This window comes from Triturus cristatus, chromosome 10 (genome assembly GCF_964204655.1).
Source record: "Triturus cristatus chromosome 10, aTriCri1.1, whole genome shotgun sequence".
In the NCBI taxonomy this organism is placed as follows: Eukaryota; Metazoa; Chordata; class Amphibia; order Caudata; family Salamandridae; genus Triturus; species Triturus cristatus.
Window position 1 is genome coordinate 112,039,990 of NC_140593.1, and position 17,000 is coordinate 112,056,989.

Here is a 17,000-nt window from a genome sequence, read left to right on the forward strand (position 1 = left end):
GGGGGAGGTTAACTGTGACGCACTTTTGCTACAGGAAACGCCCGATGCCCGGGCAAGCCAGCCCGGCCCTGCTCAACAACCCCGTTCTCTCCCGCATTTACCTGTGATCAGGCGCGCAACACCCATTGAACTCAAAGGGCTTCAGCCCCCCCCGTCGTGTGTGGCAGCCCGGGATGAGACCGCTTCCCGGGCAGACACAAAGCCGCGCCCGAGCACTTCACAGGTCTTTAAAAAGACCATTTGCATGTTAATGAGGCCTCGCTGTTGGTTCACCCCTTCGAAGAACCCCCGCAGCTCCACTCTGCCTAGATTCAGCCCCCCCACCCCCGAAATCAGCGCCACTCTGCCTACTGTTTAAAGATTCAGCCCCCCCCGAAAGTTTTTCTTAGCCCCCCCCCGAACATTAACTAGCAAGTGATTTCGCTGGTCGCTTTTTCACAAGCTCTGAACTTTGGCAGTGATGTTTCCCCTTGATAGAGAAGTTTCAGTTTCTGTATTTGGATTCCATGCCCATTCCTTCTTTGTCCTCTCTGCTGAAACTGCTGTCTGAAGTGTCAAATTTTATTAATACTAAACAAAAATCGCACTACCGTGCCAGGGCCAGACTTGGCATTGATGATGATTGTTTGAAAAGGGAACTTTGAAAGGATACGAACTTGACCAATTCTGGTTTCAAAACATAAGAGAACACTGTAGAGCCATGCGTCTACCGACTGTTATATATAATTTGGGATATATATCTTAATCTGTCGAGTTCAGCCACTGCATGGTTATATTGTTGTCTCTTTTTGAAACTCAGGAGCAGTAACATTGTCGTGGTGTCACTAGGGCTTCAAGTGGATGCTTTCTCAATATTATATACAAACCACAGTTACTGCTAATTTATCTTATGCAACTAACAACGATTGACAAAGCCAATAGTCCTAACTTGTTGTAGGTATCATGTTACTTGTTGTATCATTATGCCTGGATGCAATGACAAAAGAGACAGCAAAATACAAGTCGTATAGACCCCGCGCAACACCGCCCCCCACCCCCACCCCCACCCCCACCCATTTTTTTTTATCCCACTTAAAGCCCTGGGTAGGATACTCAACAACAGGGCCGAACTGGAACCCCAAAGTAGGCCTGGCAATTATGTCGGACCAGCTGGAGGGTCATGGGGGAGGTTAACTGTGAAGCACTTTTGCTACAGGAAACGCCCGATGCCCGGGCAAGCCAGCCCGGCCCTGCTCAACAACCCCGTTCTCTCCCGCATTTACCTGTGATCAGGCGCGCAACACCCATTGAACTCAAAGGGCTTCAGCCCCCCCCATCGTGTGTGGCAGCCCGGGATGAGACCGCTTCCCGGGCAGACACAAAGCCGCGCCCGAGCACTTCACAGGTCTTTAAAAAGACCATTTGCATGTTAATGAGGCCTCGCTGTTGGTTCACCCCTTCTAAGAACCCCCGCAGCTCCACTCTGCCTAGATTCAGCCCCCCACCCCCGAAATCAGCGCCACTCTGCCTACTGTTTAAAGATTCAGCCCCCCCCCCGAAATTTTCGCTTAGCCCCCCCCGAACATTAACTAGCAAGTGATTTCGCTGGTCGCTTTTTCACAAGCTCTGAACTTTGGCAGTGATGTTTCCCCTTGATAGAGAAGTTTCAGTTTCTGTATTTGGATTCCATGCCCATTCCTTCTTTGTCCTCTCTGCTGAAACTGCTGTCTGAAGTGTCAAATTTTATTAATACTAAACAAAAATCGCACTACCGTGCCAGGGCCAGACTTGGCGTTGATGATGATTGTTTGAAAAGGGAACTTTGAAAGGATACGAACTTGACCAATTCTGGTTTCAAAATATAAGAGAACACTGTAGAGGCATGTGTCTACCGACTGTCATATATAACTTGGGATATATTTCTTAATCTGTCGAGTTCAGCCACTGCATGATTATATTGTTGTCTCTTTTTGAAACTCAGGAGCAGTAACATTGTCGTGGTGTCACTAGGGCTTCAAGTGGATGCTTTTTCAATATTATATACAAGCCACAGTTACTGCTAATTTATCTTATGCAACTAACAACGATTGACAAAGCCAATAGTCCTAACTTGTTGTAGGTATCATGTTACTTGTTGTATCATTATGCCTGGATGCAATGACAAAAGAGACAGCAAAATACAAGTCGTATAGACCCCGCGCAACACCGCCCCCCACCCCCACCCATTTTTTTTTATCCCACTTAAAGCCCTGGGTAGGATACTCAACAACAGGGCCGAACTGGAACCCCAAAGAAGGCCTGGCAATTATGTCGGACCAGCTGGAGGGTCATGGGGGAGGTTAACTGTGAAGCACTTTTGCTACAGGAAACGCCCGATGCCCGGGCAAGCCAGCCCGGCCCTGCTCAACAACCTCGTTCTCTCCCGCATTTACCTGTGATCAGGCGCGCAACACCCATTGAACTCAAAGGGCTTCAGCCCCCCCCCCGTCGTGTGTGGCAGCCCGGGATGAGACCGCTTCCCGGGCAGACACAAAGCCGCGCCCGAGCACTTCACAGGTCTTTAAAAAGACCATTTGCATGTTAATGAGGCCTCGCTGTTGGTTCACCCCTTCTAAGAACCCCCGCAGCTCCACTCTGCCTAGATTCAGCCCCCCCAACCCCGGAATCAGCGCCACTCGGCCTACTGTTTAAAGATTCAGCCCCCCCCGAACTTTTTGCTTAGCCCCCCCCCCGAACATTAACTAGCAAGTGATTTCGCTGGTCGCTTTTTCACAAGCTCTGAACTTTGGCAGTGATGTTTCCCCTTGATAGAGAAGTTTCAGTTTCTGTATTTGGATTCCATGCCCATTCCTTATTTGTCCTCTCTGCTGAAACTGCTGTCTGAAGTGTCAAATTTTATTAATACTAAACAAAAATCGCACTACCGTGCCAGGGCCAGACTTGGCGTTGATAATGATTGTTTGAAAAGGGAACTTTGAAAGGATACGAACTTGACCAATTCTGGTTTCAAAATATAAGAGAACACTGTAGAGGCATGCGTCTACCGACTGTTATATATAATTTGGGATATATTTCTTAATCTGTTGAGTTCAGCCACTGCATGATTATATTGTTGTCTCTTTTTGAAACTCAGGAGCAGTAACATTGTCGTGGTCTCAGTAGGGCTTCAAGTGGATGCTTTTTCAATATTATATACAAGCCACAGTTACTGCTAATTTATCTTATGCAACTAACAACGATTGACAAAGCCAATAGTCCTACCTTGTTGTAGGTATCATGTTACTTGTTGTATCATTATGCCTGGATGCAATGACAAAAGAGACAGCAAAATACAAGTCGTATAGACCCCGCGCAACACCGCCCCCCACCCCCACCCATTTTTTTTTATCCCACTTAAAGCCCTGGGTAGGATACTCAACAACAGGGCCGAACTGGAACCCCAAAGTAGGCCTGGCAATTATGTCGGACCAGCTGGAGGGTCATGGGGGAGGTTAACTGTGAAGCACTTTTGCTACAGGAAACGCCCGATGCCCGGGCAAGCCAGCCCGGCCTTGCTCAACAACCCCGTTCTCTCCCGCATTTACCTGTGATCAGGCGCGCAACACCCATTGAACTCAAAGGGCTTCAGCCCCCCCCCGTCGTGTGTGGCAGCCCGGGATGAGACCGCTTCCCGGGCAGACACAAAGCCGCGCCCGAGCACTTCACAGGTCTTTAAAAAGACCATTTGCATGTTAATGAGGCCTCGCTGTTGGTTCACCCCTTCGAAGAACCCCCGCAGCTCCACTCTGCCTAGATTCAGCCCCTCCACCCCCGAAATCAGCGCCACTCTGCCTACTGTTTAAAGATTCAGCCCCCCCCCCCGAAATTTTCGCTTAGCCCCCCCCCGAACATTAACTAGCAAGTGATTTCGCTGGTCGCTTTTTCACAAGCTCTGAACTTTGGCAGTGATGTTTCCCCTTGATAGAGAAGTTTCAGTTTCTGTATTTGGATTCCATGCCCATTCCTTCTTTGTCCTCTCTGCTGAAACTGCTGTCTGAAGTGTCAAATTTTATTAATACTAAACAAAAATCGCACTACCGTGCCAGGGCCAGACTTGGCGTTGATAATGATTGTTTGAAAAGGGAACTTTGAAAGGATACGAACTTGACCAATTCTGGTTTCAAAACATAAGAGAACACTGTAGAGCCATGCGTCTACCGACTCTTATATATAATTTGGGATATATATCTTAATCTGTCGAGTTCAGCCACTGCATGGTTATATTGTTGTCTCTTTTTGAAACTCAGGAGCAGTAACATTGTCGTGGTGTCACTAGGGCTTCAAGTGGATGCTTTTTCAATATTATATACAAACCACAGTTACTGCTAATTTATCTTATGCAACTAACAACGATTGACAAAGCCAATAGTCCTAACTTGTTGTAGGTATCATGTTACTTGTTGTATCATTATGCCTGGATGCAATGACAAAAGAGACAGCAAAATACAAGTCGTATAGACCCCGCGCAACACCGCCCCCCACCCCCACCCCCACCCATTTTTTTTTATCCCACTTAAAGCCCTGGGTAGGATACTCAACAACAGGGCCGAACTGGAACCCCAAAGTAGGCCTGGCAATTATGTCGGACCACCTGGAGGGTCATGGGGGAGGTTAACTGTGAAGCACTTTTGCTACAGGAAACGCCCGATGCCCAGGCAAGCCAGCCCGGCCCTGCTCAACAACCCCGTTCTCTCCCGCATTTACCTGTGATCAGGCGCGCAACACCCATTGAACTCAAAGGGCTTCAGCCCCCCCCGTCGTGTGTGGCAGCCCGGGATGAGACCGCTTCCCGGGCAGACAAAAAGCCGCGCCCGAGCACTTCACAGGTCTTTAAAAAGACCATTTGCATGTTAATGAGGCCTCGCTGTTGGTTCACCCCTTCTAAGAACCCCAGCAGCTCCACTCTGCCAAGATTCAGCCCCCCCACCCCCGAAATCAGCGCCACTCTGCCTACTGTTTAAAGATTCAGCCCCCCCCCCGAAATTTTCGCTTAGCCCCCCCCCCCGAACATTAACTAGCAAGAGATTTCGCTGGTCGCTTTTTCACAAGCTCTGAACTTTGGCAGTGATGTTTCCCCTTGATAGAGAAGTTTCAGTTTCTGTATTTGGATTCCATGCCCATTCCTTCTTTGTCCTCTCTGCTGAAACTGCTGTCTGAAGTGTCAAATTTTATTAATACTAAACAAAAATCGCACTACCGTGCCAGGGCCAGACTTGGCGTTGATAATGATTGTTTGAAAAGGGAACTTTGAAAGGATACGAACTTGACCAATTCTGGTTTCAAAACATAAGAGAACACTGTAGAGCCATGCGTCTACCGACTCTTATATATAATTTGGGATATATATCTTAATCTGTCGAGTTCAGCCACTGCATGGTTATATTGTTGTCTCTTTTTGAAACTCAGGAGCAGTAACATTGTCGTGGTGTCACTAGGGCTTCAAGTGGATGCTTTTTCAATATTATATACAAACCACAGTTACTGCTAATTTATCTTATGCAACTAACAACGATTGACAAAGCCAATAGTCCTAACTTGTTGTAGGTATCATGTTACTTGTTGTATCATTATGCCTGGATGCAATGACAAAAGAGACAGCAAAATACAAGTCGTATAGACCCCGCGCAACACCGCCCCCCACCCCCACCCCCACCCATTTTTTTTTATCCCACTTAAAGCCCTGGGTAGGATACTCAACAACAGGGCCGAACTGGAACCCCAAAGTAGGCCTGGCAATTATGTCGGACCACCTGGAGGGTCATGGGGGAGGTTAACTGTGAAGCACTTTTGCTACAGGAAACGCCCGATGCCCAGGCAAGCCAGCCCGGCCCTGCTCAACAACCCCGTTCTCTCCCGCATTTACCTGTGATCAGGCGCGCAACACCCATTGAACTCAAAGGGCTTCAGCCCCCCCCGTCGTGTGTGGCAGCCCGGGATGAGACCGCTTCCCGGGCAGACAAAAAGCCGCGCCCGAGCACTTCACAGGTCTTTAAAAAGACCATTTGCATGTTAATGAGGCCTCGCTGTTGGTTCACCCCTTCTAAGAACCCCAGCAGCTCCACTCTGCCAAGATTCAGCCCCCCCACCCCCGAAATCAGCGCCACTCTGCCTACTGTTTAAAGATTCAGCCCCCCCCCCGAAATTTTCGCTTAGCCCCCCCCCCCCGAACATTAACTAGCAAGTGATTTCGCTGGTCGCTTTTTCACAAGCTCTGAACTTTGGCAGTGATGTTTCCCCTTGATAGAGAAGTTTCAGTTTCTGTATTTGGATTCCATGCCCATTCCTTCTTTGTCCTCTCTGCTGAAACTGCTGTCTGAAGTGTCAAATTTTATTAATACTAAACAAAAATCGCACTACCGTGCCAGGGCCAGACTTGGCGTTGATGATGATTGTTTGAAAAGGGAACTTTGAAAGGATACGAACTTGACCAATTCTGGTTTCAAAATATAAGAGAACACTGTAGAGGCATGCGTCTACCGACTGTTATATATAACTTGGGATATATTTCTTAATCTGTCGAGTTCAGCCACTGCATGATTATATTGTTGTCTCTTTTTGAAACTCAGGAGCAGTAACATTGTCGTGGTGTCACTAGGGCTTCAAGTGGATGCTTTTTCAATATTATATACAAGCCACAGTTACTGCTAATTTATCTTATGCAACTAACAACGATTGACAAAGCCAATAGTCCTAACTTGTTGTAGGTATCATGTTACTTGTTGTATCATTATGCCTGGATGCAATGACAAAAGAGACAGCAAAATACAAGTCGTATAGACCCCACGCAACACCGCCCCCCACCCTCACCCATTTTTTTTTATCCCACTTAAAGCCCTGGGTAGGATACTCAACAACAGGGCCGAACTGGAACCCCAAAGTAGGCCTGGCAATTATGTCGGACCAGCTGGAGGGTCATGGGGGAGGTTAACTGTGAAGCACTTTTGCTACAGGAAACGCCCGATGCCCGGGCAAGCCAGCCCGGCCCTGCTCAACAACCCTGTTCTCTCCCGCATTTACCTGTGATCAGGCGCGCAACACCCATTGAACTCAAAGGGCTTCAGCCCCCCCCCTGTCGTGTGTGGCAGCCCGGGATGAGACCGCTTCCCGGGCAGACACAAAGCCGCGCCCGAGCACTTCACAGGTCTTTAAAAAGACCATTTGCATGTTAATGAGGCCTCGCTGTTGGTTCACCCCTTCTAAGAACCCCCGCAGCTCCACTCTGCCTAGATTCAGCCTCCCCAACCCCGAAATCAGCGCCACTCGGCCTACTGTTTAAAGATTCAGCCCCCCCCGAAATTTTTGCTTAGCCCCCCCCCCCGAACATTAACTAGCAAGTGATTTCGCTGGTCGCTTTTTCACAAGCTCTGAACTTTGGCAGTGATGTTTCCCCTTGATAGAGAAGTTTCAGTTTCTGTATTTGGATTCCATGCCCATTCCTTCTTTGTCCTCTCTGCTGAGACTGCTGTCTGAAGTGTCAAATTTTATTAATACTAAACAAAAATCGCACTACCGTGCCAGGGCCAGACTTGGCGTTGATAATGATTGTTTGAAAAGGGAACTTTGAAAGGATACGAACTTGACCAATTCTGGTTTCAAAATATAAGAGAACACTGTAGAGGCATGCGTCTACCGACTGTTATATATAATTTGGGATATATACCGCCACTCAGTGCCTTGCTGCAACAGAGAATCTTCGGTACCTCAGTACTTGCAGCGTTTTGTAAAAAGCATATTTCCAAGCAGTCATCGAACACCGCCGCCTTTCTCTGAGGCAGAGCAGAAATGCCTCGGAGAAACGCAGGTCGTTTTCGGATTCGGGGGCGTGTTTTGCTGTTATCTCCTCCAGCCATTGGCTGGAGGAGATAATTAGACTTTCTGCAAAAAACACGCCCCCCGATCCGAAAAGGACGGGGCCTGATCGGAGTGACGGGACCTCTTCTCCAATGGCTGGCCAGCATTGAAGAGGCCAGCCAATGGAGAACAGGGGAGAAGAGGGGCGTTGTGGTGTCACTAGGGCTTCAAGTGGATGCTTTTTCAATATTATATACAAGCCACAGTTACTGCTAATTTATCTTATGCAACTAACAACGATTTACAAAGCCAATAGTCCTAACTTGTTGTAGGTATCATGTTACTTGTTGTATCATTATGCCTGGATGCAATGACAAATGAGACAGCAAAATACAAGTCGTATAGACCCCGCGCAACACCACCCCCCACCCCCACCCATTTTTTTTATCCCACTTAAAGCCCTGGGTAGGATACTCAACAACAGGGCCGAACTGGAACCCCAAAGTAGGCCTGGCAATTATGTCGGACCAGCTGGAGGGTCATGGGGGAGGTTAACTGTGAAGCACTTTTGCTACAGGAAACGCCCGATGCCCGGGCAAGCCAGCCCGGCCCTGCTCAACAACCCCGTTCTCTCCCGCATTTACCTGTGATCAGGCGCGCAACACCCAGTGAACTCAAAGGGCTTCAGCCCCCCCCCGTCGTGTGTGGCAGCCCGGGATGAGACCGCTTCCCGGGCAGACACAAAGCCGCACCCGAGCACTTCACAGGTCTTTAAAAAGACCATTTGCATGTTAATGAGGCCTCGCTGTTGGTTCACCCCTTCTAAGAACCCCCGCAGCTCCACTCTGCCAAGATTCAGCCCCCCCACCCCCGAAATCAGCGCCACTCTGCCTACTGTTTAAAGATTCGGCCCCCCCCGAAATTTTTGCTTAGCCCCCCCTCCGAACATTAACTAGCAAGTGATTTCGCTGGTCGCTTTTTCACAAGCTCTGAACTTTAGCAGTGATGTTTCCCCTTGATAGAGAAGTTTCAGTTTCTGTATTTGGATTCCATGCCCATTCCTTCTTTGTCCTCTCTGCTGAAACTGCTGTCTGAAGTGTCAAATTTTATAAATACTAAACAAAAATCGCACTACCGTGCCAGGGCCAGACTTGGCGTTGATAATGATTGTTTGAAAAGGGAACTTTGAAAGGATACGAACTTGACCAATTCTGGTTTCAAAATATAAGAGAACACTGTAGAGGCATGCGTCTACCGACTGTTATATATAATTTGGGTTATATACCACCACTCAGTGCCTTGCTGCAACAGAGAATCTTCGGTACCTCAGTACTTGCAGCGTTTTGTAAAAAGCATATTTCCAAGCAGTCATCGAACACCGCCGCCTTTCTCCGAGGCAGAGCAGAAATGCCTTGGAGAAACGCAGGTCGTTTTCGGATTCGGGGGCGTGTTTTGCTGTTATCTCCTCCAGCCATTGGCTGGAGGAGATAATTAGACTTTCTGCAAAAAACACGCCCCCCGATCCGAAAAGGACGGGGCCTGATCGGAGTGACGGGACCTCTTCTCCAATGGCTGGCCAGCATTGAAGAGGCCAGCCATTGGAGAACAGGGGAGAAGAGGGGCGTGTTCAAGCCCCTCTTCTCCAAGTCATTAAATCTCCGACTTCCGGTTCTGCCTTCGTCAGACCGGCGGTCCTCGACCTAAAAAACGGGGACAGGTCATAGATATAGAAGTAGGACTACGGTTTGCAGTAACCATCGACCTAAAGGTAGGACTATTTGACAGCTGCCATGGACATAGAAAAAGGACTATAATGACAGCTCCCTCCACAGACCGAGATGAAGCATTACAGACGGCAAATCAGAGGTCTTTTATTGGCTGTAACCATTAATTCCATTTAAACAGACTTTGCCTCAACATTTGCTATAGTTGGTGACCACCCTTGCCTTGAAATTCCAAGTATGTTTTCGTATCAAATAAGTATATATATATATATAATATATTATGACTGTTAACTGTGAACAATAAAGAAAATCGCACAATTGAAGAGGAGTTTGTGCTCTTTTGTTTTCTCTGCGAGGAAGTGAACGAGTGCACTGATATATATATAGCAAATTGGTCATAGCGACGCGCATTATCTGCTGGTGCAAGCGTTGAGATATGACCAGTATCCCAGAGTATTTACAAACAAAAAGAAGGACGCTGCACTCCCGGAAGCTCATATTATCATGTACTTTAATGAGCAAACAGCATTGCACAAATTCCACCAATGTGTTTCAGCCATTGTAGCCTTGTTCATGGTAGTCTGTTTTCAATTACAAGTGCGTGCTGCTGTATTTTATACTCTCAGGGGCATTCTGGGACTCGTGGTTATTATATTATATTGTTATTTCACCTTGTTGCAATTACTAATATGACAACAAGTATTTCACTTTATTTCCTTTTCTTTTTCCTTTTTTGAGGCAACAGAACTGTTGCATTTATAATTCTTACATAAAGAGAGTGCACACATAAATCCAACTCGCCAACTGCTAACATTTTGAATAGTTCAATGTGTATGCACCTCTTTCACATTTAGTTATTTCCACATCCATCATTCCGTTTGTTGTAGCCTTGATTGGAAAATTAGGAATTGCATGTGCTTTCAAAATTATGGCGTTTCAGAACAATCCCAGTCACTTACTTTTAGCACTTCGCACTGTCATTGAAGTCCCACAAAGAGTTTCCAGACACTGCTCGCTGATTTTTCATTCAGTTTCAGGGTCGCATCGGTAATAGAGGCATATTTTTTTTTAAATGGACACGCACTCACTGGAGTGCTTTGACACCCAGTGGAATGTGTGCTCAATGCATTTCATGGGGGTTGAAGGCTGCCCTACTGCCCCTAACATGGCGTTTTTATTGTCTTGAGATTCTTGTGGTTGTGTCACTTATTTCACAATAAGCACTGTCCCACCCGAACGGAATGCAGCGTTTCCTCTTCGATCTCTTCCCGGCTTAAAAATGAGAAATGCTTTGGCTGCAGAAAAAGGTAAAAAAACCTTTCAGAATGTTTGGAATTTCCCCTGGTTTTCTGTGTTCTCTTTAATACGACAACAAAAAAAACTGTGACACAAAGTACAAACAGGTTACTGTTTCTAAACAAGGATATAAGCAGGTCCTGCAAGTAGGCTTTTACAAAATAAAGACATTCAAAGACGCACTGCCGTCAGTAGCTGTTGGAGCAGGAGCGCTGCATTAACAAAACAAAGGTATCTCTGGAAGCACCCTAAGTGACCGGCATTCAGGTGTGAATGTATGCAGATTGCATCCTTTGACTTCTCGGCCTGGAGACAGAGGTCACATTCAAAGAGCTGAACCTCGCGCTGTCGAATGAAAGGAGCACCTCTCCCCACCCCCCATCCAATTCAAAGCCCGATTAGATTTTGCTCTTGAAAGTTCAACGGAAAGGAGCATTCAGAAAATGGACACGCACTCACACCTACATTAGACTGTCCATGTTTAGCAGTTTCACAAGGCACCATAGAAGTCCAAGGCCAATCAGAACACCAGGGCCGATGGCTGGCATGACGTAGGTGGCGCTGCGTTGTACAAAGAGAAGGGAAATCTCGAGAGAAAGTGTCTCTCTTCAAAGGATTTCCCTTCCTGCTACAACGCTCACCTAACGTCACGCCTTAATCAGTGCAAAGAGAGCATGCACGGGCATGCTCAAACAACCGAAACGAATGAAAAACCGGGACATTTGTATGTTTAACCCGGACATTGTTTAAAAACCCGGAAATTTCATTGACTTGGAGAAAAGTGTCGGGACACGGGGACACTTCTCCAAAAACGGGGACCGTCCGGGGAAAACCGGGACGTCTGGTCACCCTAATTAAGCTAGAAGATGGTCTACAGCTGCATTGAAAGGCAACACAATCCCACAACAACACACTGTCAAATTACAAAGACACAACTCAATAGCATAATGCTAAAATAGTGATAACTGACCCCTCAAAATACCATGCCACTATAGTAAATAAAGTAACATAAACCTACACACAATCCTACAACAACACACTGTTACATTCAAAGACACAACACAATAGCATAATGCTACAATAGTGAATAACGAGCACAACAAAATACGATGCCACTATAGTAAATAAAGTAACGTAAACCTACAGTACAATCCCACAACAATACACTGTCACATTACAAAGCCAAAACACAATAACATAATGCTACAATAGTGATGAATGCGCATAACATAGCATGCCACTATAGTAAATAAAGTAACATAAAACTACTACACGACACAATGAGGCAACATAGGAAAACCAAAAAACACTACAGAAAATAACAGAATAAATACAAAACAGAAGGCATTCAATATAACACCTCAACAATTCAGAACAACACATCCACACATCTATAAAGCAGACAAGAATGCCAACTCAAAATAGCAATATAAGAAACCAACAAAACATAATACAGCAACATATATAAAAAAAACACCAACACTGCACACAACACCACATAAAACACTAACCCCCCAAAAATACAGTAACACAATACAGTTGTGTAATGATTGTTCATTGTGTTTTATTGCATTTGCTGTGTTCATTTTCTGTTGTATCTTATTGATGCGCTACTGATTAGCGTTGAGCTGTAATGAGTTGTGTGATTTGTTGATTTTGGGTATTTGTGGTTGTGTTGTTGTGTTCCTCAGAATTTCAGCATATGCACACATGCAATAGATGGTGCAGTCATGGTGTTGCCACTGTTCCTCATACTGAAAGCCATTGGGTGGGTAATAATAACAATTGTGATCAGTGGCTTAATAATATGCATCTCTTAAAACAGCGCTATATAAATGTACTAAGTAATTATCAGCCCTACAAATGATTTTTAGCAGCATCCAAACTTCCACATATGCAGTATCTTTAATAGCACCGATACTTGTAAAAGAATCCTTTTTCCAAGGCAACTCCACTCTGATGAGAGGTAAATGCCATCAAATTAAAATTTTGTGGGAGGAGTTTGTAAAATACAAATATAACTGATAATCTCATTCCTAACTTAAAATGGGGGAGGACATTATATAATTGGATGATGAACTGTGACAATGTAATTTTATTTAATTCAATAATTTAAGAAAAACAATCCTTTTTTTCCTCTCTTGAAACTACACACAGACTGGTATGGCGTTGACCTATGACCCCACAGCTGCTATGCAGAATGGGTAAGTAATTCATCTTATTTGTGACATTTTTGGAAATGTGTATTACAGTTTATATCTCAAACTTATTTTATACGCCTTCCGCCAAAGGCATCCATTACAGAAGTTGGTTACGGGTCACTTGTAGCCTGGCATGCGGACAGAAGGAGTTAATTGTCCATGTAATACTAGGTCTACGGGTAAAGTACAGATTGGGGTTACTTTTAGTAAAACTGCATCAGGTCAGCAAGTCAAAGAAAGCTTCGTATAACTTTTTTTTTATTTCTGCACATATTTATTAAAGTTTTTGATTAAACAAACAAGGAAGGTATATGCTCTTGTGCACAAATAAACATATATTAAGAAAATATACCATGAAAGGAAAAATAGAACATGTGTATCTATTCAGAGAAATGTCACAAGTGACATAGCTTGAGTATCCCTGGTAATCTGAAGAAAAGAAGGGTATAGGAAAGACAAAGAAAGAAGGATAAAGACGTTAGAGGAAGTAAGAGAGGCACGCACTTAGTTGGGATGATGCATAGCAAAAATAAAAGGTAGGGCCTGTGAGAGGGCATCACATCGTAGATAACCAAAATCTACAGGAGTTTGGTTTTTTACGGCTATAGGTCTAGACTGTCTCACAGAGACCTAGAGTGGGTAGTAGTAAAGGTGTCCTATAGCGCGATATTCTCAGCACTCCTAACATAGCAGACCTGGGCCCACCACGTATGATAGAAATTTTTTATTTTTCCACCCTTAGAGGGCAGTTTTGATGCCTATAGTGAGTCGAGATCCAGTAAATGAAAATCCAGCTGTGAAATGTTTCTTTCGATCTATCAATGCACAGACCCCCCTCTAACGCAAGATATGAGAAACCAGATTGCTATGCACAAATGCATGGGGATGAGTATGGTGGGAGAAAAACAAAAGACTGTATTTGAATGCTTATATTTTGGAAGTACATGGCATACAGCGGTCACCAATAAAGTGAGTTAAAAATAAAAAATAAAATAAAAAAAATGTTGCTTTTGATGTAATTGCAAAAGGGCCAATAGTGACAATCATATGATTGAGACTAAGGGCCCGATTAGAATGGCGGTGAGACAGCCACCGACAGCCCGTTGGTGGTGGACCCACCTAAATCTGTGACTGTATCACCGCCCACCAAATTACGATGGCGGGTGGTGTGTTGGCGGTCAGAAAGACCGACCGACATGCATCGCCCGTCGGCACGTCTGAGGCAGCCATAGTCCCTACAATGGTGGCGGTGCCTGTCAGGCACCGTCGCAGGGATTATGATGGCCCTCCCCGCCAGCTGTTCAATGGCAGTTTACCCGCCATGAAAAGGCTGGGGGAAAGGGACATTGGGGACCGGTAGTGCAGGGATATGTACAAGGTGTATTCTTTATACACGGTGCAACCACATTGCAGGAGGTCACATTGTAATCCCTATGGCGGGACCACTGACTTCTAGTCGGTCGGTCCAGTTTCCGATAGGGTGGCGGGTGGACGTTAGTCCGCCCGCCATCCTAATTGGGCCCTTAGTGAGGTATTGAAAAAAGTATTTATGGTGCGTTCCATATGCTCCCAATTAGAGCATGTATGTTTACAGTAAAAAAGATAAGGTATTCTAAATCACCCACAGATTTGTTACAATGCCAACAGAGGGCTGAAACACCAAGCCCAGCTTGTGTAATCTTGTAGGGGTCCAGAAGGCTCTGTAGATGGTCCAATATTTGTATTGTGAAATCAGTGGAGATATTTTATAACATGCAATAGAATACCAGATTTAGTTCCCATGTAGATGGAGATGGAGGGGGTATATTCAAGTCTCTGTCCATTTTTCCAGAATACAGGAGATGTCCAAGCAAGCATGTTTCTCTAGAAGTTGATACAATATAGAAGTGATATGTCCTTTGTTCATTAAGGATGTGAGAAATTCGAAAAAAACAAAGGAATGTGTGACTCCTAGTTTCCTAAGTGTAACCTGCAGTTTTTTTAGAAGTTATAGAGCTCTGCAAATTGTAGCTTGTATTTCTCAGCAATCATAGCTAAGTAGAGAGGGGATTTAGCGGAGCTTAGGTCTTTAACAAGTAGAATACTGGAGTTCGCCCAGTCTTTCCAGAAGACTGCTTTAGGGTTTATTTTGATATGTGGATTGAACCAAATAGATGAAACATCCAATCTTTTCACTTTGTTTTGAACACATTTATCGAGTGTTTTTACGGCTAGAATGGTGTCTTTTAAGATTAGGTAAGAGTGAGTTACTTTCAAATGTTTTAGATTGACTGTGCCTACGAGAGATAGAGTTTTGACCAGGTCCACTTCAATGTCAACCCATTGGTGGCGCAAAGGTAGCATTGTGTTTACCAATGAGTAGCTTGCCTAGCAAGAAAGCTGTTCGATAGTTGACAAAGTTTAGTATCCCCAGGCCACCTTTGAATTTATTAGCTTTTGGTTAGTATATGGAGATTCGCGCTCCTTTGTCTTTCCAAACAAAGTTAGCGATTAGGGTATCTAGCTGTTGTGGAGGCTTTCAGAGAGTTGTAATGGAAACATTCAAAGGAAAAGTTTACTTGCAGGGCCACTATAATTTTAATTGTCTTTATATGTCCCCCACCAAGTGATGTGATTTAGTGACCAGGTTTCCAACATAGTTTTTATTTTAGTAAAAAATGTAGATTCAGAATAGGATCTCGTCTCTTTAAAGTCTGTTTTCAATTCAATGTCCAGATATTTTAAACAATAGGGTTGCCATCTAGATTGGATACATAGGCTATATGAAGTAAGCATAACATATTGAGGTGGAACATTTCCTGTTTCTTTCTCTAGTTAGGGACTATCCAGAGACGGACGGTTAGTTGCTGATTAGGTTCAATATTTCGGGTATTGCTTCTGTGAGAAGTTGGCCTGATGTATGATGTCACTAGTTATAGTGTACACCTTATATCAGTCCAAATACCCTTATGGTGATTGGTTGTAAAGTCAACCTTATAGACCAGCTATCCTAGTGGTAGCATGGACAAGAGCAGTCTTAGGCTAAACTCTGAATGGCATGTGAAGCCAGCTGTGATACCATATATAATCCCTTGAATACCAAATGAAAGGACACCACAACAGATATATATATAAAATAAAGTGTATTTATTCTAAGCAAACCCTCAGCACTCTTTATGAGATTAGAGGTAAGTACAACACAGTCTTATTTATGCATACATTAAGTCACACAGGTAAGTAATACAGTTAGGCCCTAGGGGCCACGCAAACCATATACTAAGTAAGTGGTATAAGAACCACTGTCACGGAAATAGAATAGGCCTAGGCCTAGGGAATCGCTGGGGCTACACTACACTAGCGTTAGTTAGGAAGTGGGAGGCCCACGGGATTCGTGTGCAGAGTGGAAACACTCACGCGTAATGCGTAAAAGTCAATAGCAATAGTACAGTTTAGAAAACGGTAGATTTAGGACACTTCCGGAGTAGCTAGGAAGTTGAGACTTGAAAACTAGACACTAGGATAGTCACTATCCTGATGAGCACCGGAGTACCCAAGTTACCTAGCCCACAGGCTGCGGGTGCATAGGGGTGAAGATGCGTCGTTTTCGTCGTCGACTCCTATGGATGCCTGAAGAAAGATGCTGACAGGCAGTCAGGGGAGAGTGTCCGGTGGATCCCAAGGCTGGGATCAAGAAGAGAAGAAACCTGCAAGCAGAAGGGACAGAGTCAAGGTCACTAGCCAGTGACCACGTGGAACCAGGAAGGAACCAGGCGATGTCGTGAAGAGTTGCAGGTGAAGGTGAAGCTTGTCGCTGCAGCCAGGAGGACCAGGAAGCGTCGAGGACGACCAGGACCAGGAGGCGAGCTGTCCCACGAAGGCTCTTGCCGTCGGCGGCGTCGAAGTTGGACTAGGACTCACCAAGCCTTGGCAAGCGGAACCCACGAAGAACAAAGGACTTGCTTCTGGTGCAGACCAGGAAGGTCTGGGGTGC

The 17,000-nt window shown here is 45.2% G+C and overlaps 1 protein-coding gene across 3 annotated transcripts in view; it reads left to right on the top strand.

Annotated features, from left to right (window-relative positions):
• The window catches only part of RBMS3 (RNA binding motif single stranded interacting protein 3), a 1,484,785-nt gene that overhangs the window by 1,268,757 nt on the left and 199,028 nt on the right, over positions 1 to 17,000 (top strand). For all 3 annotated transcript variants that reach the window (XM_085630564.1, XM_085630565.1, XM_085630566.1), the window contains exon 8: positions 12,987 to 13,033. In XM_085630564.1, coding sequence (XP_085486690.1) covers positions 12,987 to 13,033 — 47 coding nt within the window. The remainder of the gene's footprint in view (positions 1 to 12,986; positions 13,034 to 17,000) is intronic.